This window comes from Etheostoma spectabile, unplaced genomic scaffold, assembly GCF_008692095.1.
Source record: "Etheostoma spectabile isolate EspeVRDwgs_2016 unplaced genomic scaffold, UIUC_Espe_1.0 scaffold00009620, whole genome shotgun sequence".
NCBI lineage: Eukaryota > Metazoa > Chordata > Actinopteri > Perciformes > Percidae > Etheostoma > Etheostoma spectabile.
Genome location: NW_022603728.1, coordinates 1 through 23,737, shown reverse-complemented (window position 1 = coordinate 23,737; position 23,737 = coordinate 1). Strand labels below are relative to the sequence as shown.

The following is a 23,737-nucleotide window of genomic DNA, read 5'->3' as shown; positions in this document are numbered from 1 at the left end:
GTTGTATTAGGGTTAGTTGTATTAGGGTTAGTTGTATTAGGGTTAGGGTTAGTTGTGTTAGGGTTAGGGTTAGTTGTATTAGGGTTAGGGTTAGTTGTATTAGGGTTAGTTGTATTAGGTGTTAGGGTTAGTTATATCAGGGTCAGGGTTAGTTGTATTAGGTGAGGGTTAGTTGTATTAGGGTTAGGGTTAGTTGTATCAGGGTTAGGGTTAGTTGTGTTAGGGTCAGGGTTAGTTGTGTTAGGGTTAGGGTTAGTTGTATTAGGGTTAGGGTTAGTTGTATTAGGGTTAGGGTTAGTTGTGTTAGGGTTAGGGTTAGTTGTGTTAGGGTTAGGGTTAGTTGTGTTAGGGTTAGGGTTAGTTGTATTAGGGTTAGGGTTAGTTGTATCAGGGTTAGGGTTAGTTGTATTAGGGTTAGGGTTAGATGTATTAGGGTTAGGGTTAGTTGTATCAGGGTTAGGGTTAGTTGTGTTACATCAGGTTGTGTTCTCTGCTGCTGAAACATCTGTTAAAATCTACTTTCAAACTGATCTTTCCAGATGTTCTCAAGTCGAGAAGATGAGTGGATCTGTGTCTGTGTGTGACCGTTTAATGGCGAGATCGAATGAACACTCATACTCAAAAAGTCGTCCAAACTTTTACGCTGAACCCAGACCTTCACAAACAAGGTAACGATGATTGTGAATGTCAGATTTTATACTAATTATGTTTGATACTGAGTAAGATTTATTTGATTACTTTCATTGTGCAATAGGTGCACGATGATATTGATCTTATACAGGAACACACAACTAATGCATGCTTTGATAGTGTTTTTTTTTTTTGTTTTTTTTTACAGTGTCCGGTCTACTCCGTACTACCAGGACACGCTGAAGGTATTTAATAATCTGCATAATTGATTATTTTGTAAGTAGTTAACAGAAGGAACCAATGAGCAGATGTGCGAGTTCACCCTCAGCCAACAGGAAACTGATGTATGATAACAGCTCAGCGTTTAATTAAAGGGTGTCATTGTCAGGTGCCTCAATCTGAATGTATGTGGGGGAGAAATAAATCCAAGGACTATCCTCCTGACTTCTGACAACCCAGACCTTTATGAACCAAGGTGAGATTATTAATGCTGTCAGATTATTACTCCATCCTAACACTGGCACCATCGATCAGATTCTGATATTTAGCTTTAATAGTTTGGGTTTGAAATGTTCTCCGCAGATAAATGTAGTTTTGTTTTTGATACAATCCAATTCCTGATAAATCATTGCTGTACGTGTGTAACATCTGTTATAATCTGCAGTGTAACATCTGTTATAATCTGCATTGTAACATCTGTTACAATCTGCATTGTAAAATGTTATAATCTGTATTGTAACATCTGTTATAATCTGTATTGTAACATCTGTTATAATCTGTATTGTAACATCTGTTATAATCTGTATTGTAATATCTGTTATAATCTGCATTGTAACATCTGTTATAATCTGCATTGTAAAATGTTATAATCTGTATTGTAACATCTGTTATAATCTGTATTGTAACATCTGTTATAATCTGCATTGTAACATCTGTTATAATCTGCATTGTAACATCTGTTATAATCTGCAGTGTAACATCTGTTATAATCTGCATTGTAAAATGTTATAATCTGCAGTGGAACATCTGTTATAATCTGCAGTGTAACATCTGTTATAATCTGTATTGTAACATGTTATAACTTGTATGTAAACATCTGTATAATCTGCAGTGTAAATCTGTTATAATCTGCATTGTAACATCTGTTATAATCTTGCAGTGTAACATCTGTATAATCTGCATTGTAAACATCTGTTATAATCTGCAGTGTAAATTGTTATAATCTGCAATGTAACATCTGTATAATCTGCAGTGTAAACATCTGTTATAATCTGCAGTGTAACATTGTTATAATCTGCAGTGTAAACATCTGTTATAATCTGCAGTTGTAACATGTTATAATCTGCAGTTGTAACATCTGTTATAACTGCAGTGTAACATCTGTATAATCTGCAGTGTAACATCTGTTATAATCTGGCATTGTAACTGATTTCTGTTACAATATGCATTGTAAAATGTTATAATCTGTATTTAAAAATCTGTTATAATCTGTATTGTAACATCTGTTTAATAGTTATTGTTAATATATGGTTAATCGCCTAATTGTAACATCGTTATAATCTGCATTGTAAAATGTTATATCTGTATTGAACATCTGTTATAATCTGTATTGTAACATCTGTTATAATCTGCATTGTAACATCTGTTATAATCTGCATTGTAACATATGTTTAATCTGCAGTGTAACATCTGTTATAATCTGCATGTAAAGTTATAATCTGCAGTGTAACACTCTGTTATAATCTGCAGTGTGTAAATCTGTTATAATCTGTATTGTAACATGTTATAATCTGTATTGTAACATTGTTATAATCTGCATTGTAACATCTGTTATAATCTGCAGTGTAACATCTGTTATAATCTGCATTGTAACATCTGTTATAATCTGCAGTGTAACATCTGTTATAATCTGCAGTGTAACATCCTGTATAATCTGCAGTGTAACATCTGTTATAATCTGCAGTGTAACATCTGTTATAATCTGCAGTGTAACATGTTATAATCTGCAGTGTAACATCTGTTATAATCTGCAGTGTAACATGTTATAATCTGCAGTGTAACATCTGTTATAATCTGCAGTGTAACATCTGTTATAATCTGCAGTGTAACATGTTATAATCTGCAGTGTAACATTGTTATAATCTGCAGTGTAACATGTTATAATCTGCAGTGTAACATTGGTTATAATCTGCAGTGTAACATCTGTTATAATCTGCAGTGTAACATGTTATAATCGCAGTGTAACATGATATAATCTGCAGTGTAACATGTTATAATCTGCAGTGTAACATCTGTTATAATCTGCAGTGTAACATGTTATAATCTGCAGTGTAACATGTTATAATCTGCAGTGTAACATGTTATAATCTGCAGTGTAACATGTTATAATCTGCAGTGTAACATGTTATAATCTGTATTGTAACCGATCTTTCCAGATTCACTGAAGATGAGGAAGAGGATCAGCTTCTTTAAATGTGCCACTCTCCTTTCCGCTGTGCACCCCCCCAACCGGTCGTCAGACACCGCCTACCAAGGGTCTGGGTCTGGTCTGAGTCTGGGTATGGGTCTGGGCCTGGGTTTGGGCCTGGGTCTGGGTCTGGGTCTGGACCAGGTTTCTGCCCAAAAGGAGGTTTTTCCCCCTCCCACTGTGGCCCTGTTGCTGCTCTGGAGGAAACTACTAGACCTGTTGGGTCCTTGTAGATTCTGGAGTGTGGTCTAGACCTGGTCTATCTGTAAAGGGTCTCCAGATAACTCTTGTTATGAATTGATACTATAAATAAAATTGAAATGTCAGTTTAATATCCTCCAGACTTAACCCTGGTGTTGTCCTCCCGGGTCAAAAATGGACAAAATTTGACATTTTTGTCCCTTTATCAGACTTTTTTTTTTAGTTTCCAGTAACACCACCTTACTAGTTTTACAGTTATTTTTGGAATTTATGGTAAATAACCCTCATTTATATAGACTTATACCTAATATTAGAGTTAAAAAAGCAGAAATTATGAATTATTTAGACTAATAGTTGAGATCAGAGGAATGAAAGTGATCAGTTGTGTTTATAAAGAGCGTTGGAAGGAATCCAATCTATTTTTATGGTAATTTGGTTAAAAAGAAACTCATATTTCAGATATAGACATTTATTAAAGGGTCAGATTTGACCCGGGATAACAGGAGGGTTAAATTTAGATCCACAAAATCAAAAAGTTGCGATGTTGACGGGAAAACAACACGAAGGTTAAAAAGGTGCAAAAAGCATCAAAATATTGACAAAAAATTTCCAATAAAGTTCATTTTCTCATAGAATTTTGAATGTTTCCATTGGTCTGTTCTTACAAATTTGTTGCTTTTTCCATTGTTTTTGACTCTCTAAATAGATTTTTATCTAAAAAATGAAATCGTATTTTTTTGTACATTTTTTCGTTGCTTTTTCTGATGTTTTTGTCTTTTTTTACTCCCCAAACAGGGCTCTTTTTTTTTTAGAATATTTACGTTGACATTTTTGTTTTTTTTCTTATTTTTTTGTTAATTTTTCCCAAAAATAAAATAGTTTTTAAATTTCCTTCTTGATGGTCTTAAAAAATCTTAAATTAGCTGACGTATTTTAAGGTCTTACATCATTTTAAACTGGGGTCATTTTGATAATATTTCAGATGTTTTCGTAGTTCTTTGGCCGTTTTCATGTTTACTTTATTTACTTTTTTACATATTTACCGTATCCTGACTAAACTTTGAAACTTTAAATTTAATGAATGTCGGAGCTGGTTGATGTGGATCTGGAGAGGGAGGTTTGAGGGAGGTCCCCTGCTGGACCTGCTGCCCCCGAGACCTGATACCGGATAAGAGGATGAAGATGGATGGATGTTATATATTATTTATTATATATTATATATTTGATGGTCAGTTTGTCCCATTTTGCAGCGATAACATTGAAGTGAGCTTAACTTCAGTTTCTTTTTGTCATTTGAAATTGGGAAATGTGACAAAAATATTGCAATATGCTTAAAATCACAATAATATCGTATCATGACAAAATTATCATGATATCGTATCGGGATGCGTCTGGTGACCCCCCCCCCCCCCCCCAATATTAATAGGCCTACATTATGTCTTCGGGTCAATTTTCAAAAAGTTTGGGTTTCAACAAAAAAAAGTAACGTGGATGGTTCACTATTTTCATAGAATTTGGGTGTTTCATTCAATTTTATAGCATTTAAAAAAAATAAAAGTGACAAAAATCTTGGGAAAAAACTTAAAAAATGCGCGAACAATCCCAAAAATGTCAAAAGGCATAGAACAAAAGTTGATACAAACATCAGAAAACGTACCAAAAAAATCATTTTTTTCTCCAAATGTTGACCCAGAATAACAAAACGTTGACACGGGTTAAATATAGCCGACATACTATAAATGCAATAACAGGAATATGAGACACTCAAGCAGCAACATGCGCGTGTGACACCCCTCCCTGTCCAGGGTGAAAGTGAAAGCATGAAGAGATTACTGCTTCAGCTCTGTCTGCGTCAGTTTAACAGCGACAGGTTGAGGTGTTGATCCAGAGACCGGTGAGTAACACTATATCACATTAACACTGTGGGGATATATTTATATTTTTAGTATTAATTCACAATAAATGTACAGCAGAAGGTTCGCGTGTTTGACTTCATGTTGATATTTGGTTGATCCTTTCTGTATTTCTCTGCATTATCTTAGATACATACATTTACACTATTCCTTTTTTTCTAATGCTGCGTTATTTGGTTGGTTATTCATTGATTTTCGCCCTCAAACTTGTTTCACACAGCTTTAAATTGACAAATGTTCGTGTTATAAGAATACCGAGGACTACTGGGTACAACATTGGAAGAGAAGAAGACCTAGACCAACTGGACGGGGCTGTTCTGCAAGTTATTTTCAGAAACATCAGGTATGTATGCTCCACCTGTAGGGTTAGGGTTAGAATAACAAGCTGATGCAAGAATATAAAACACTAAATATAAATGTCATGTGCTGCATTATAAATGTAAATTACTTTAAAAGCATGTTATTGAGGGGAGTGTGACATCTGAGGAACAAGATCATTTTAAAAAAAGGAAGAACAGTCTTTATATTATACAGTGTATTATATAGTGTAAGTCCAGACCAAAGATTAGCGAAGAAACAAGATAAATCCTGCAGCTACTTGCAACTATAGACTGTTGATATCCAGTCTGTAGTTGCAACCATAGACTGTATATTAACAAGAACGAGATCCAGGTATATTAACAGTCTATGGTTGCAACCATAGACTGTTAATATACAACCATAGACTGTTAATAAACAGACTCCTGGGTGAAACTCCTGTGTTTGACACAGCCACATGCTGGACCCAAACCCCGCTCTCCTGGGTGATTTCCCCCTTCCAGTCTACTCTCTAACCCCCGTCTACATGCTGCTCTCCCCGGTGGGTTCTCCACACGCCGATGGGCTTCAGATGCCGACGGACACCGTCCATCATCCGTATGAGAACGGCTTGTACTGGATGCAGGTTGATCCCTGATATTCTCTAATTTTATACCAACACATCTCTCATGTTAATTTGTCAACCAAAGGCACGAGTTGTATTGCACATCGTAGTATCCTCGTAGGGTCACTGTTACTTCAAAATAAAAGGGATTGATGACGTAGGGCTAACCCAGTTTAATTAAAGGGCTTCATTGTCTTTGTCAGATGATTTTACAATGGAGGACAAAATCCCAGGAATGTCCTCCTGACTTCTGACACTGAACCCAGACCTTTATAAACCAAAGTGAGATTATCATTACTGTCAGATTATTACTCCATCCTAACACTGGCACCATCGATCAAACATTCTGATATTTAGTTTTAATTGTTTTGGTTTGAAATGTTCTCCGCAGATAAATGTTGTTGTTTTGTTTTTGATTCAATACAATTCCTGATAAATCATTGCTTTACATGTTGTAACATGTTATAATCTGCAGTGTAACGTATTATAATATGCATTGTAACATGTTATAATATGCATTGTAACATGTTATAATCTGCATTGTAACAGTTTAATCTGCAGTGTAACATGTTATAATCTCTTGTAACATGTTATAATCTGCATGTAACATGTTATAATCTGCATTGTAACATGTTATAATCTACAGTGTCATGTTATAATCTGCATTGTAACATGTTATATCTGCATTGTAACATGTTAAATCTGCAGTGTAACATCTGTTTATCTGCAGTGTACATGTTATAATCTGCAGTGTAACATATTATAATATGCATTGTAAATGTTATAATATGCATTGTAACATGTTATAATCTGCATTGTAACATGTTATAATCTGCAGTGTAACATGTTATAATCTGCATGTAACATGTTATAATCTGCAGTGTAACATGTTATAATCTGCATTGTAACATGTTATAATCTACAGTGTAACATGTTATAATCTGCTTGTAACATGTTATAATCTGCATTGTAACTGTTATATCTGCAGTATAAATCTGTTATAATCTGCAGTGTACATGTTATAATCTGCAGTGTAACATATATAATATGCATTGTAACATGTTATAATATGCATTGTAACATGTTATAATCTGCATGTAACATGTATATGTCTGCATTGTAATCTGTTATAAGTGCATTTGTAACATGTTATAATCTGCAGTGTAACATGTTTATAATCTACAGTGTAACATGTTATAATCTGCAGTGTAACAGTTATTAATCTGCATTGTAACATGTTATAATCTGCATTGTAACATGTTATAATCTGCAGTGTAACATATGTTATAATCTGCAGTGTAACATATGTTATAATCTGCAGTGTAACATATGTTATAATCTGCAGTGTAACCGATCTTTCCAGATTCACTGAAGACGAGAAGATGAGTAAGAGAGGAAAAGCGTCTTCAAATGTCAGTTCAATGTCTGCAGAGACGGACCGCTCCAGAGAGTATCCTCCACACTTCAGCCCTGAACCCAGACCTCCACAGACACGGTGAGATTATCATTATTATCAGATTATATACTCAACATCATGTAATATACTGGGGGAAATTTACCAACACTAACATTTAAAGATTCTGATATTTAGCTTGAATATTGTTTGAAATGTTCTATGGTAAACAATTCCTTTTTCAATTCCTATCAATTCAATTTTATTTATAGTAAGAGATCATAACCGAAATTATCTCGAGACACTTTACAGATGGAGCAGGTCTAGACCGCTCTATAATTTACAGATAGAGCAGGTCTAGACCGCTCTATAATTTACAGATAGAGCAGGTCTAGACCACTCTATAATTTACAGATAGAGCAGGTCTAGACCACTCTATAATTTACAGATAGAGCAGGTCTAGACCGCTCTATAATTTACAGATAGAGCAGGTCTAAACCACTCTATAATTTACAGATAGAGCAGGTCTAGACCACTCTATAATTTACAGATAGAGCAGGTCTAGACCTCTCTATAATTTACAGATAGAGCCGGTCTAGACTACTCTATAATTTACAGATAGAGCAGGTCTAGACCTCTCTATAATTTACAGATAGAGCAGGTCTAGACCTCTCTATAATTTACACATAGAGCAGGTCTAGACCGCTCTATAATTTACAGATAGAGCAGGTCTAAACCGCTCTATAATTTACAGATAGAGCAGGTCTAGACCTCTCTATAATTTACAGATAGAGCAGGTCTAGACCACATTCTATAATTTACAGATAGAGCCGGTCTAGACCTCTCTATAATTTACAGATAGAGCCGGTTTAGACCACTATAATTTACAAAACCCCCAACTATTCTAGTATTTCCCTCCAGAGCAAGCAATTAGTGCAACAGTGGCGAAGGAAAAACTCCTTTTAGGGAGAAACCTGGGACAGACCCAGGCCCTTGGTAGGTGGTGTCTGACGGGGCCGGTTGGGGGGTGATGAACAGTAAAGATAAGGGAACTATGACTAGAAATGGTAGTCGTTGTAGTTCATGGAGTAGCAGGGCACTGACGGGTGTAGCAGGACATAGCATGACAACACAAGGCATGTTGATACTAACTAGAAAATGCATTTCCTGCAGAAAATGCGTGGGAATGCTGAATAGCTGAATTGCTAAAGCTAACCTGGTTGAATATCTTAAATCAGTAAAAGTTGTAATAATGGTTGTTATTAAGTTGAATAACACCGCTAATGTAAAAAAAACAAACTTGAAATGCTAAAGCTAAACTGGAGAAATAGTTTAAATCAGTAAGAAGAAGCTTAAGTAGTCAAAATAGATGAAAAAGTAGGAATGGTTAAGTTGAATAATAACACCACTAATGCAAAAAAAGATGTGGACATTTTTTTAAAATTTGAAATACTAAACTGGAGAAATGGATTAATTTACTAAGAACATGTTGAAGTGGTGACAATAGTTGATAAATGCTGAATAGCTGAAATGCTAAAGCTAACCTGGTTGAATAGCTTAAATCAGGAAAAGTTGTAATAATAGTTGTATAATGGTTGTAATTAAGACCACTAATGTAAAAAACGGTTAAATACCTTAATCAGGGTTGATTTACTACAGGTAATCAAACCCCAGTCTGTATCCCCTGGGCCATCATAGGGATTAACTGTCTTCATAGGGAATAGATTGGTTGAGGTGTTGTTGTGGGAATCGAACCCTGGTCTCCCACACAAAGGGCATGTGTCATAACCACTGCACCACCACCAAAGGATTTGTTCAGGAAACTTTACATTGTAATATATGAGACAGACAGATGTACAGAGTTTTGCAGTGTCTGGGAAACGGTTGCCATGGCCACAAATAATCAGTGATCAATAATCATGTTTGTAAACACAGCTAGGAAGCCTTTCATCTCTGTGATGTCATCTCTTTAACCTGTAATCAGTTAACGACCGCACATGCTTTATCCTTCAGCGGTGGGAAATTGCAGCTACTCAGACACTGAACCAGCTCCCAAACAAATGGTCAGACGGGCAAAATAAAAAGTTATTTCAGGCAAATAACCTCCTTATGAGCACCAGAATGCCTTTGTGAACGTATTGATATAAAATTCATGTGGATAAACCTAAAAATGTGGGCGTATCAGCGATTTTAAAAAAAGTGGTTCACTCTGCATTTTGCTCAGAAATGTGGGCGATGTTTAACATGGCAGTGAATGGAGAAAGATTTGAAACTGTTGTCATTTGAAAGCTTGCTGAGCGAAAAGTATAATTAATATTGCATAAATGAGCACATTGGCTGAAACTAGACAAGAATACCTACGTTGTGATGTATAAATTGTCCATGACAAGTTAGAATTGTTGGCGTGGGAGCAAGTTATAGAGAGAGAACCAAGATCATTTTTTTGACTCTCTTCACTCTAATGACATCACTCCACACTCTGCCTCACGCAGTACACACTCATTATAAATGCAGAGAAATTCTAAAATGTATACTATACTTAAACTGCTTTTTCACAAAACCTGTAAAATGTATCAATCTGAAAAGCACAAGCCGGATAGCTGAATATTTTCTGAACATTTTAAAGTTTGAATCACGTCTGTAGGTGAAAGTATGAAGGCGCTAAACATTTTTGGAGCAGAAGAAAATTTGAAGGATTTGAAGCTTTCTCTCATTGACTTTAATGTTAAAAAAAAATGTTTAAAAGCTTAATATTTGAAAAAGTATAAATAGTAGAAGAAGTCCAATCATCTGCTGAAAGAGCTGAAGATTGTAAAAGCTGAACGGTTTAAAAGCTGAAAGTATGCGGAAGTTACGGAGAGCCAAAAAACGTACGGAATAATAAGAAAGAAGAAGATATAAAGAACCGAATAACAATAGTTGGAATGCTGTGGAATCAGTTGTACTTTCTGGCTAGTAGCCGTCATGAATCATTTGTATTATTAGGAATTATAATTGTATGTTATCTGCATGTAACATGACATACATCAGTTTATCTTAAGAGTTTACTAAAGTGAAAAAGCTGTGCACTCATTAAACCTTTTACAACATCAAGCCAAAGATGCAAAATCCAGTCCAAAGCATTTTTAAGTTTAAGAGAGTGCAGCCATGTCTTCAGTCTATAGGGAGATATAGACAATACCATTGTATTAGTTTTTTAAGTCCATAGACTAATTATACTATATCATATTAGCTAATGACTCTTACAATGACACCAATAAACTCTGCCTTTAATAAAATTATAGACAAACGGTGTCTGTTAGGCATAAATTGTAAAATCATTTACTCACACACCTTAAAATTGGAAGTAAAGATGAATTTCACTGTTCTTAATTTCATTGTGCAATAGGTGGAATGGGACAGCACTACCTATTGCATGCTTTAATAGAACATGCTTTTTTGGTTACTATCTACCTTTTCTTTTAGTGGCCAGACCACATCAAGCCTTCGGCGGAAGCAGGACATCCTGAAGGTAGGCAGATATTTAAAGAGATATTTTGCTGATTTATATCCAGCTCTGTGTCATATTTGTGTGGGCAGTTTTTTTTTTGCATGAACGGTGTTTGGCTCCCCTCCAAGTTGCAGTTCATCGAGCTTCCGAAAAAGCACGGCAACAGGGCTCGGCCGGTTGACGCAACACACGTCCGCTGCTGTGTTTCCCCGTGCACTGGTGCCATACACTTTCATCTACAGTAAATGCCCACACAAAGATTACACAGAGTTGCATTAAAGTCTGCTAAGCATCCCTTAAATATTATTAATAATAGCAGATTTGCTAAAACGGTACAGTAGACTGTAGCTAATGTAATTTTGTGGTCTTTGTCAGGTATTTGAGTCTAAAGTCATGGCTTTCGTGAAGCAAGCTCTGGTGACACATAAGAAGGTCCTGTCTGAAAAACACAAAGACTTGTTTGACGAAGACGAGCAGGAGTACGTGCTCGATGATCAGCCGGTCGAGTTCGATGATGAAACAAGTGAAGCAGCTCTGAAGATCGCTCTCCATATCTTGAGGGCTATGAGGGCGGACGACCATGTTCACACACTGAAACAAAGTAAGAGACTGCATTAACCCTTGTGTTGTCTTCCCTTGAAACTTTTAGTTTTTCTGGATCAAAATTTAAAACTAAAAACACCTTTACTGCTTTCCTCTGTGATTTTGTCAATTTTCTCAAAGTTCCTTTTCACTTTTTACGATGTTTTGGTCCAATATTTTCCGCGGTTTTTGGGACATTTTTTGTCACTTTTCTCAAACTATACAAAAGGAATTTTTTAAAATGCCATAAAATCTAATAAAAGTAGTGAACTGACCATATCAATTACTCGTGAAGAACGTTGTACGGAACCATTCAGGTTATTTTTTTGGACAATTTGTTTGAAAGATATAGAAACTTTTTTAAAAAGGGGTCAAACTTGACCCGAAGACAACAGGAGGGTTAATAAATGTTATTAATCTACGTTAAGTTTTTTCTTTACCAATTTGTTAACTTTGACCAAGTTTATTTATTAGATGAATTGCAATGACATCTGAGGTTTTGCTAGCTAAAATTCTTATGTTAGCATGCTAACATTAACATTGTGCTATATGCACAATTGAGCCAACTTTCTGCTGATACTGAAATGTAAGGATTAGGGGTGTCGCAATTCTCCAAGGGGGGTGGCAGCAGCTCAGTCTGTAGGGAGTTGGGTTGGGAACCGGTTCAAGTAATGAGCATTACAACCTACTCAGAACTGGTGTGAAGGATAACGAGAGAAAAGCATATGAATTGTTGTTATTTGTTATTGATTTTGCAAATTTCTCTGCTGTTAGGTCATTATGGAGAACTTGTTGTGTACCAACAGAAAATAAAACCTTACTTGAAGGAGAAAAGTGACTGCATATTGGAAGAGACGCAGCAGTGCCCTGTGCCTCTTAGAAAGATTTATACAAAGCTCTACCTGATAGATGGGGACTGTAGAGAAGTCAACGTTGAACATGAAGTGCGACAAATTGAGTTCAACAGACGTCAGAATTCTTCTGAGACTTTGATCAAGTGTGAGGACATCTTCAAGGCCACTCCCAACCAACTGGACAAACCAATCCGAACGGTGCTCACGAAGGGGATAGCAGGCATCGGCAAAACTGTGTTGGCACAGAAGTTCGTGCTGGACTGGTCAGAGGAGAAGGCCAATCAAGACATCCAGCTGCTGTTTTCACTTCCTTTAAGGGAACTAAACTTTCTCAAAAATGAAAGAAGAAGCTTGATGGAGCTCCTGAATGACTTCTCTCCAGGCCTGAAGGAATCTGGAATTGAAGACCTACAGATGTACAACGTTATGTTCCTACTGGATGGTCTCGATGAGTGCAGACTCCCTCTGGATTTCAAGGGAAATGAAAGATGTTGTGAAGCTACACAGTCCGCCTCCGTGGATGTCCTCCTGACAAACCTCATTGCAGGTCACCTGCTACCAAATGCTAAACTTTGGATAACTACTCGGCCTGCTGCAGCGAACTGCCTCCCTCCACAGTATATTGACCGGGTGACTGAGATACGAGGCTTCAACAACCAACAGAAGGAGCAGTACTTCAACAAGAAAATCGATGATGAAAACTTAGCCAGAAGAGTTATCGCAAACATCAAGTCGACTAGAAGTCTCTACATCATGTGCCACATGCCGGTGTTTTGCTGGATTTCCTCTATCGTCCTTGGAGAAATGTGTGCCAAAGCAGGCGGAGGAAAAATGCCAAAGACTTTGACTCAGATGTACATCCACTTTCTGGCACATCAGACAAAACGGATTCATGTCAAGTACGGCAAAGAGCAACAAGTGGACTCCCGAGGGAACAACCAGGTGATCATGGCACTTGGGAAGCTGGCCTTCCAGCAGCTGGAGAAAGGCAACCTGATCTTCTATGAGGAAGATCTAACAGACTGTGGTATTGATGTGAAAGACGCGTCTGTCTACTCAGGACTTTGCACTCAAGTCTTTAGGGAAGAATCCTGGATGCAGCAAAAAGTCTTCTCCTTTGTGCATCTGTCTGTCCAAGAGTTTCTCGCAGCTTTGTACGTCAACGTGATGTACAAGGCCAATGGAGTAAACCTGATGACCGAAGAACCTGAACAGGTAGACAACGCCAAGCGTGTATCCGAACTGCACAAAGCTGCAGTAGACAGAGCCTTAAAAAGTGACAACGGCCACCTGGATCTCTTCCTGCGTTTCCTTCTTGGACTCTCTCTGGAATCCAGTCAGGGTCTGCTCAGAGGCCTGAACATTAAGGTAGAAACCTGCGACACCCAAAGTCAGGAGGAAACCATCGAATACATCAACAAGAAAATAAATCAGACTCATCACTCAGAGAGGTACAGCAATCTCTTCCACTGTCTGAATGAGTTAAATGAACACACTCTGGTGGAGGAGATCCAGAGATACTTGGACTCAGACCAAGACTTGGCAATGGACAAGAGGTCGGCAGCTTCGTGGCCGGCTCTGGTCTTTGCGTTGCTGACCTCACCGGAGAAGCCAGAGGAGATCGACCTCAAGAAATACTCCAGAACAGAAGATGGCTTTTTCAAGCTCCTACCAGCCATCAAAGCATCCAGATCAGCAAAGCAAGTATTTTTTATCACTGGATGTCTTGATCCTGTGTCTTAATCCGGAGAATTTGTTATAACAAGTTGACTGTTTCTTTCTATTTATCAGGTTGAATGGTTGTAACCTCACTACAGACTGCTGTGAGAAGCTGTCAGAAGCTTTCAGCTCAAGCTGTAATGAGCTGATTCACTTAAACGCAAGTGACAACAACTTACAAGACTTAGGAATCGAGTCTCTCTGCGCTGGACTCCGAAGCCCACACTGCAGACTGAAGACCCTGAGGTGAGTCACAGGCTAATTACTGCTAACTAACATGCTAGTTAACATTAGTAACAAAACCTAAACAGCTGATGGAAGTCCAATCTGTCAGTGAGCTTCTCCTGACAATACGGTGATTTGTCAACTATGCGATGGTAAGTCGCGTGGTTATGAGACAATCGTTAGCCTATTTTTATAAAAACGTCTGCTACGGAGCCATAACGTGAGCTACAAGGTAACGGAGCCTTTTATGGATTGTCGCGTTTCTTTAGTAATAAACAATGGACAAATAGAGTCTTTAAACGCTTCAGCTACCTTTTTTGGTGTTATATTTAATGTCTTGATATTGCAAGGGGATATGTTGTGTTGTCCCTTCAGGCTGAAGCGATGCAGTCTGACCCCTGGATGCTGTGAAAAGCTGGCTTCAGTGCTGAGCTGTCCCTCCTCACATCTCCGAGAGCTGGACCTGAGCAACAACGACATTGAAGATTCAGGGGTGCAGCAGCTCTCCATTGGACTGGGAAATGTGGTCTGTAAACTGGAAAGCCTCAGGTATCACTGAAAGAAACCTTTGAATGCATGTTTATTTGTTGTGAAGGGTATCAAACGCCAGTTTAGGATGAATTATTTCTTTCTGTCACAGGTTGTCGTTCTGTAACATCACAGAGAAAGGTTGTGGTTTCTTGGCCTCGGCAGTGAGGTCCAACCCCTCCCACCTGAGCGAGCTGGACCTGAGCTACAATCACTTAGGGTCGGGAGTGAAGCTCATCACTGAAGCTTTGGAGGAAGCACGGAGCGAATTAACCAAACTCAGGTGAGGAAAGAACCCAGTCTAATGTTGTTGTATTGTTTGGTGTGATCTATGTTGACAACATGTCTTTCTGTCTATTCCACAGAGTCCACCACAACAAAGAACACTGGTTCAAACCAGGGCTGAGACAATGTAAGTCATGAATTTTCTTGAAAAAACGATCCTTTAGCTATAGAGTACAGTCCTTTGTGTTGATGTTTTGAAAATAGGGAGGCCTATTTTTTCACATGAGATGACATCTATCTATCATGGCAACTTTCAACCAGAGAAGAAGAAGCTGCATACGTGCACAATAAAACAGTCGTCTTCAAAATAAAAGCAATGCAGTTATATTTCGTGCATGATGTACACTCATTTGATAGCTAACTTCACAATGACCTCATTCGGGCCAGATAGGGCCGCCCAAAGGGCCGGATGTAGCCCACGGGCCGTACAATGCCACTTTTCAAAGTATAATTACAATTTTTGGTATAAATTGCCATTATAGATGCCTAACGTTTGACCACTTCCTGCCACCAGATGCCTGTGAGTTGACAGTGGATCTTAACTCTGCTCACAAACTCCTTGTCTTCTCTGACGACCAACAAAAGTTTAACCAAGGCCTAGAGGAGCAGAAGTATCCAGATCACCCCGACAGGTTTGACTACTGGCCACAGGTCCTGTTGCAGGAGGGCCTTAAGGGCCGCAAATACTGGGAGGTGGAGTGGGAGGGGAAATGGGTCGGGATCGGTATGACCTACAAGGGCATCGGTCGCAAAGGGCTGGGCAACGACTGCGTGATGGGATACAACGCGATGTCTTGGAGTCTGCATTGTTCCGGTAAAGGCTACCGCGCGCATCATAACTACGAGAGCACTGCCGTTCCAGTCCCTCTGAATGATGACTCTGGTAGACTGGCCGTCTATCTGGACTGGGAGGCTGGCATCCTGTCCTTCTACCGAGTTTCTTCCGGAGGGTCGCTGACACACCTGCACACCTACAACACCACATTCACTGAGCCGCTCTACCCAATTTTCCGGGTGTGGGGTGAAGGCTGCTCAGTGAGGCTGAGTCGGGTGGAATAAGTTCACATGGACATAGTCTGGTTTCTGCCCTTATTCAGAAAAAGACTAAATTCCAACTAAGCTGTTTACATGTTCAGTAAAAATGGAATTTTCCGCTAAAGTAATGTACATGCAGCCGTGAAAATAAGGATTTATTCTCAAAATCTTTGAGCGGTGACTTTTTAAAGCGTGTCAACACAGTCTCCCTCTTTCATTCCTTTAACCACCGTATTGAAAAGGTCGGCGTTCCCATGTTTGTGCATGTCCAAAAACCTTAATATCCAAGTCTTTTATAATTTTTTAAACAGTTTCTCCTTCTTATTTTTTGGCCGTGCATCTCTACCGCAGCCCAGCACTACCTTAAACTACCATAGCAACGCACAGAGCTGACCATAAGCCATAAACTGCACAAACTGCTCTTTCAACTGTCCCGGTGGTAGTTTAGCTGCTTTCAAGAATAACTAAGGGTGCAGTCCCCTTGGAGATAGGGTGAGTAGCTCAGTCAGGACTAGGTGGATTAGGACTAGGTGGAGGGACGTCCAGCTGGGAGGAGGCCTCGGGGAAGACCCAGGACAAGGTGGACTAGGACTAGGTGGAGGGACGTCCAGCTGGGAGGAGGCCTCGGGGAAGACACAGGACAAGGTGGACTAGGACTAGGTGGAGGGACGTCCAGCTGGGAGGAGGCCTCGGGGAAGACACAGGACAAGGTGGAGGGATTACATCTCCAACCTGGCCTGGGAACGCCTCGGGATCCCCCAGTCGGAGCTGGTTGATGTGGCTCGGGAAAGGGAAGTTTGGGGTCCCCTGTTGGAGCTGCTGCCCCCGAGACCCGATACCAGATAAGCGGATGAAGATGGATGAATGGCAGTGAGTGTGAGGTCGTGAGAGAGAGATGGTGGTGGAGGTCAGATCAGAGAAGACATGAACAGTAAAGCCTGAAAGTAGTTGTTAAGTGTGCAGTGTAGGTCGGTTTGTTGTTGTAAATATCTCAGGCGCCTGTGAGAATAGACTGCAGTAGTCAGTACCCGGAATAATATTTATCATGTACAGGTGAATTACCTGGTTTTTTTCTGTGTTGCGTGTGAACATTACGCCGGGATAAACCTTATAACCAGGAACCTAATGTCTGTGGAAACCCACCTGTTGATTTAAGAACTATGGGCCTCCCTAAATTGGAGTTTCCTGCAGCAGCTTGAAGTCGTACTGCTGCTTGCTCGAAGCCCTTCATTAAGATTCAGGTTGCTCAGGGGCGTAACTTTGGGTTTAACATCGGGGGGGTTAAGATCTCCATCTATCTAGGGAAATCCCAGGACATGTCTATGTTAAGAAAAGTGGAAAAAAAAAAAAAAACTTGACAAAAATTATGAAATAAGCAACAAAAACAATGATAAAATTGTCAAAAGAAAGCTGCAAAAACATTTTTTTTTAAACTTAACTTTGAAATAATCCTTTGTATCATCTGCAAAGAAAACTCTGCTTTTATTTTGCTTCTTTTAAAACAATCATACACTTCATAATATACATGAATTAACCAACATTTAACAGATAATAACTGCTAAAAATAATAAAACACAACTGAAAAAATGTTCTTTAAAAATGATCTTTTTGCAAATCTTTTTATAGTTATAGAAGTCGGTAAAGGCAAAAAAGGAAAGGACGTCCCAGGTAGCTCATTTACACATTTACAGATTTATATATACTATTTTATTTCATTATTACTTTTTTATTTGAAAGTAAATGTTTCCATTGTTACTTTAAATGTGAGAACTTTCCAAACTGTTACATAAATAACATAAAAGGAAGCTTTTTTATGTGTTACTTTTTTATATTTTATGCATTTTTTTTTATTGTATACTTTCAATATTTTCATTTTTTGACTGTATTTTTCTAATGTTTATGAAACTACTAGACCTTCAACAGGGGGTGCAGGACCCCTAGTGGGTCCTCAGAGTCACTGCAAGAGTCACAATTATTCAATTTGGTTGAATGAAATCCATATTTCGGATATAAAACACTTTGAAACGGGTCAGTTTGACCCGAGGACAACACAAGGGTTAATTAAATTGTAACACACCATAGTCAACTTTAACAAAACAAAATGTCCAGTAACGTCCCACAAAATTGTGGCTTGTGGAAATGCCGAGTGGCCAAAAACCACAGCGGTTGCTGATGTCACGCCCTGTTAAATCATTATGAATTAATCTATTATCAAAATATGCAATTTCCCTGTTGATCTGCTGCACTCATCATTGCAGGAATCCCATGTATTCATCATCCTGTGATTTATACAAACAGTAACTAACTAGTATTAGTTTCATAGACATCACTTTATACCTGGACTTCTTGTGTCTGTGCTTAAACACTAACATGTTGTTTTGGATTCATTAAAAGTAACTTAAAAGGATAATTGGCTGAGTTTTGTTTTTTTGCACATTTCACATCCTTCTGATTCTATTTTTTAAGGTAATGTCTTCCCAAAACGTGGTTGTATTTGTTGAATCTGAAGCCCTGTGCACTTTGGGCATTTGGGCTTTTTCACTTTATAAACCTATAACATACACAAAAAGATATATAACACACTAAAGGAAAAAGGAAAAAGCCAAAAAGCATAATTTTGAGCACTTTAAGTAAATTGTAGCACACCATAGTCAACTTTAACAAAACTAAAACTTTAACATATAGATGTATATGATATTTTAATCGTAATATTGATTATTATTCCTTTAAGGTTTTCCCTATTTGCTGGTGTATTGCTATCAGTATGATGTTGGGGGAAACTGGTTTTACTCAGAGATGATCATATTCGTTGCAGCCATGACAACTAAAGACCCTAAATGTTTCAAATCTAACCCTGAGTCCAGGTGAGTTCCTCCTCTGGCTCCAAAACAGCAGCGTGCAGTGTTGCCAGATCTCGCGAAAAACAAATACGCAACCAGGTCTGTGAAAACAAGCCCAAAAGCAAGCGATTGTTTCTACGGAGCCCCCCCCAGTAAATGTAGGAATACTGCAGGAATACTGTAGGAATACTGCAAGAAAACTGCAGGAATACTGTAGGAATACTGCAGGAATACTGCAGGAATACTGTAGGAATACTGCAGGAATACTGCAGGAATACTGCAGGAATACTGTAGGAATACTGCAGGAATACTGCAAGAATACTGCAAGAATACTGCAGGAATACTGTAGGAATACTGTAGGAATACTGCAGGAATACTGTAGGAATACTGCAGGAATACTGCAGGAATACTGTAGGAATACTGCAGGAATACTGTAGGAATACTGCAGGAATACTGTAGGAATACTGTAGGAATACTGCAGGAATACTGTAGGAATACTGCAGGAATACTGCAGGAATACTGTAGGAATACTGCAGGAATACTGCAGGAATACTGTAGGAATACTGTAGGAATACTGTAGGAATACTGCAGGAATACTGTAGGAATACTGCAGGAATACTGCAGGAATACTGTAGGAATACTGTAGGAATACTGCAGGAATACTGCAAGAATAGTGCAGGAATACTGTAGGAATACTGTAGGAATACTGCATGAATACTGAATGAATACTGCAGGAATACTGTAGGAATAATGCATGAATACTGTAGGAATACTGCAGGAATACTGTAGGAATACTGTAGGAATACTGCAGGAATACTGCAGGAATACTGTAGAAATACTGCAGGAATACTGTAGAAATACTGTAGGAATACTGCAGGAATACTGCAAGAATACTGTAGGAATACTGCAGGAATACTGTAGGAATACTGTAGGAATACTGCAGGAATACTGCAGGAATACTGTAGAAATACTGTAGGAATACTGCAGGAATACTGTAGGAATACTGCAGGAATACTGTAGGAATACTGTAGGAATACTGCATGAATACTGCAGGAATACTGTAGAAATACTGTAGGAATACTGCAGGAATGCTGTAGGAATACTGCAGGAATACTGTAGAAATACTGTAGGAATACTGCAGGAATACTGTAGGAATACTGCATGAATACTGCAGGAATACTGAATTAATACTGCAGGAATACTGCAGGAATACTGAATGAATACTGCAGGAATACTGCATGAATACTGCAGGAATACTGAATGAATACTGAATGAATACTGCATGAATACTGCAGGAATACTGAATGAATACTGAATGAATACTGCAGGAATACTGTAGGAATACTGCAGGAATACTGAATGAATACTGTAGGAATAATGTAGGAATACTCTGAATACTGCAGGAATACTGCAGGAATACTACAGGAATACTGAATGAATACTGCAAGAAAACTGCATGTACAGACACTTAAAGCATTGATTCTTAAAGTCAGGTCCTTGGTTTTCAGATTCATTTATTTAAATCATGATTTCTTTTTTTTTTACAAAAGGCTTCATAGTTCCACAAATATTTTATTTTTTAAATCTCAAATAGATTTTTCTATCTTTTATATATATTCTGCAAATATCTTTTGATCCAGAAGTGAAGTGAAGCATGATTTTGTTAACTGTCTGCAGAGTTATCAACTCCTTCAGCTTCACAGCTTCCAGGAAAGCTGCTCTCGTGTATCCTCGCTCATAGCTCCTCAGAGATCCTATACTCCATTCTCGCTCATAGCTCCTCAGAGATCCCTCCTCCATCCTCACTCATAGCTCCTCAGAGATCCCTCTGTCATCTTCGCTCATAGCTCTTCTAAGATCCATCCTCGCTCATAGCTCCTTAGAGATCCCCCCCTCCATCCTCACTCATAACTCTTCAGAGATCCCTCCTCCATCCTCGCTCATAGCTCCTTAGAGATCCCTCCTCCATCCTCGCTCATAGCTCTTCAGAGGTCCATCCACCTTCCTCGTTCATAGCTCTTCAGAGGTCCATCCACCTTCCTCGTTCATAGCTCTTCAGAGGTCCCTCCACCTTCCTCGCTCATAGCTCTTCTAAGATCCATCCTCGCTCATAGCTCCTTAGAGATCCTATCCTCCATCCTCACTCATAACTCTTCAGAGATCTCTCCTCCATCCTCGCTCATAACTCCTCAGAGATCCCTCTGTCATCTTTGCTCATAGCTCCTCAGTGATCCATCCTCGCTCATAGCTCCTCAGAGATTCCTCCTCCATCCTCGCTCATAGCTCCTCAGAAATCCCTCCTCCATCCTCGCTCATAGCTCCTCAGAGATCCCTCCTCCATCCTCGCTCATAGCTCCTCAGAGATTCCTCCTCCATCCTCGCTCATAGCTCCTCAGTGATCGAAGTGGGGAGATATCTCATAAAAGAAGTGAGATTCAGCCCCAGTAGACTGCTGGGTAGTTTGTGTATTTCCATCCTTATCTTAACTTATAATAATATATTGATCTGAATCTGCAAAATAATTTAAGTTCATATATACATGTACAAGTATAAAGTAGCAGAAAATAGAAATACTCAAGAAAAAGTACCTCAAAAGTACAGGCAATAATTACATGTTAGTTACTTTCCATTAATGCCTTTGTCTTCCCGTCAAAATCAACACTTCTTATCGGTTTTGAACTTTTTCTGACGTTTTTGTCCCTTTTTTTAACACGTTTGACGTTTTTTTTCAATGTTATTCACTTTTTTTTTGACGTTTTCAACACTACGTAACACTAACTTATTAACTTTAGTTTTACAGTTATTTTGGGAATTCATGGTCAATAAACCTCATTTATAGGAAATTATACCTAATGTTTGAGTTAGAAAAGCAGAAATTAGGAATTATTGAGACTAAAATTAAAGGAATGGATGTTGATGATAATCACAGACTGGAATATGTCAACTTTTACTCAACACTATTTCAACAACACTTCACTTTGTTTTACAATGCTATAAAATAGAATAAGACCCAAAATTAATGAAAGTAGAGATTTGTACTTGGCAAAGAGCGTTGGAATCAATCATGTTATTTTGGGGAATTAAAAAGGACATTGATATAGGACAACATGAGGACAACATGAAGACAACATGAAGACAACATGAGGACAACATGAGGGCAACATGAGGGCAACATGAGGACAACATGAGGACAATGTGGGGACAACATGAGGACAACATGAGGACAACATGAGGGCAACATGAGGACAACATGGGGACAACATGGGGACAACATGAGGACAACATGAGGACAACATGGGGACAACATGAGGACAACATGAGGACAACATGGGGACAACATGAGGACAACATGAAGACAACATGGGGACAACATGAAGACAACATGAAGACAACATGAGGACAACATGAGGACAACATGGGAACAACATGAGGACAACATGAAGATAACATGAGGACAACATGAGGACAACATGAGGACAACATTAGGGACAACATGGGGACAACATGAGGACAAAAGGAGGCAACATGAGGACAACATGAAGACAACATGGGGACAACATGAAGACAACATGAAGACAACATGAGGACAACATGAGGACAACATGGGGACAACATGAGGACAACATGAAGATAACATGAGGACAACATGAGGACAACATGGGGACAACATGAGGACAACATGAAGGCAACATGAGAGACAACATGGGGACAACATGAGGACAACATGAAGGCAACATGAGGACAACATGAAGGCAACATGAGGACAACATGGGGACAACATGAGGACAACATGAAGATAACATGAGGACAACATGAAGGCAACATGAGGACAACATGGGGATGACATGAGGACAACATGAGGGCGACATGAGGACAACATGAGGACAACATGAGGACGACATGAGGGCGACATGAGGACAACATTAGGACAACATGAGGACAACATGAGGACAACATGAGGACAACATGAGGACAACAGAGGGTTAAAGTTTCAGCCAAACAAACCGTTGCTCTGCACGTTACACACCTTTATTCAGTCAGTACACACAAACACACACTGCTGGTTCTGGTTTGACCCCGGTCCACACACACGGATCATTGCTGATTTTATTTACTTGAAGTACGACGAGTCTTTAGCCTGACGGGGGGGGGGTAAAGTGCAACACCGAGTGACAACAAGATATAAACAAGTTCAAACTGATGGACAGCACAATATAATAAAGGTTTGGAAATGATAGCAGGTTATTATTATTATTATTATTATTATTATTATTATTATTATTATTATTATTAATAACTGGAGTCTCAGTTTAAGTACAGCACTCTGCACATGTAATGGCACTATATAAAAATATCAGATCAGATAATTATATATATATAATTATATATATATAATTCAATTTTATAGCATTTGACTAAAGGTAATAAGTTAGTGTTACGTGGTGTTGAAAACATCAAAATAAGTGACAAACATTGTGACAAAACACTTTCATTTGTTTTTCAAATGCTATAAAATAGAATAAGACCCAAAATTAATGAAAGTAGAGATTTGTACTTGGCAAAGAGCGTTGGAATCAATCATGTTATTTGGGGAATTAAAAAGAACATTGATATAGGACAACATGAGGACAACATGGGGACAACATGAGGACA

The 23,737-nt window shown here is 38.6% G+C and overlaps 1 protein-coding gene across 1 annotated transcript; it reads left to right on the top strand.

Moving 5' to 3' along the window:
- The first annotated feature begins 490 nt into the window (after window positions 1-490).
- LOC116679168 (NACHT, LRR and PYD domains-containing protein 3) lies at window positions 491-16,275 on the top strand. Its single transcript, XM_032508854.1, has 10 exons — window positions 491-668; window positions 7,497-7,628; window positions 10,992-11,037; window positions 11,392-11,617; window positions 12,373-14,152; window positions 14,244-14,417; window positions 14,772-14,945; window positions 15,037-15,207; window positions 15,290-15,336; window positions 15,724-16,275. The coding sequence occupies exons 1-10, from the start codon at window positions 559-561 to the stop codon at window positions 16,266-16,268; spliced, it is 3,405 nt and encodes a 1,134-aa protein (XP_032364745.1). The 5' UTR covers window positions 491-558; the 3' UTR covers window positions 16,269-16,275.
- The last annotated feature ends 7,462 nt before the right edge of the window (window positions 16,276-23,737 follow it).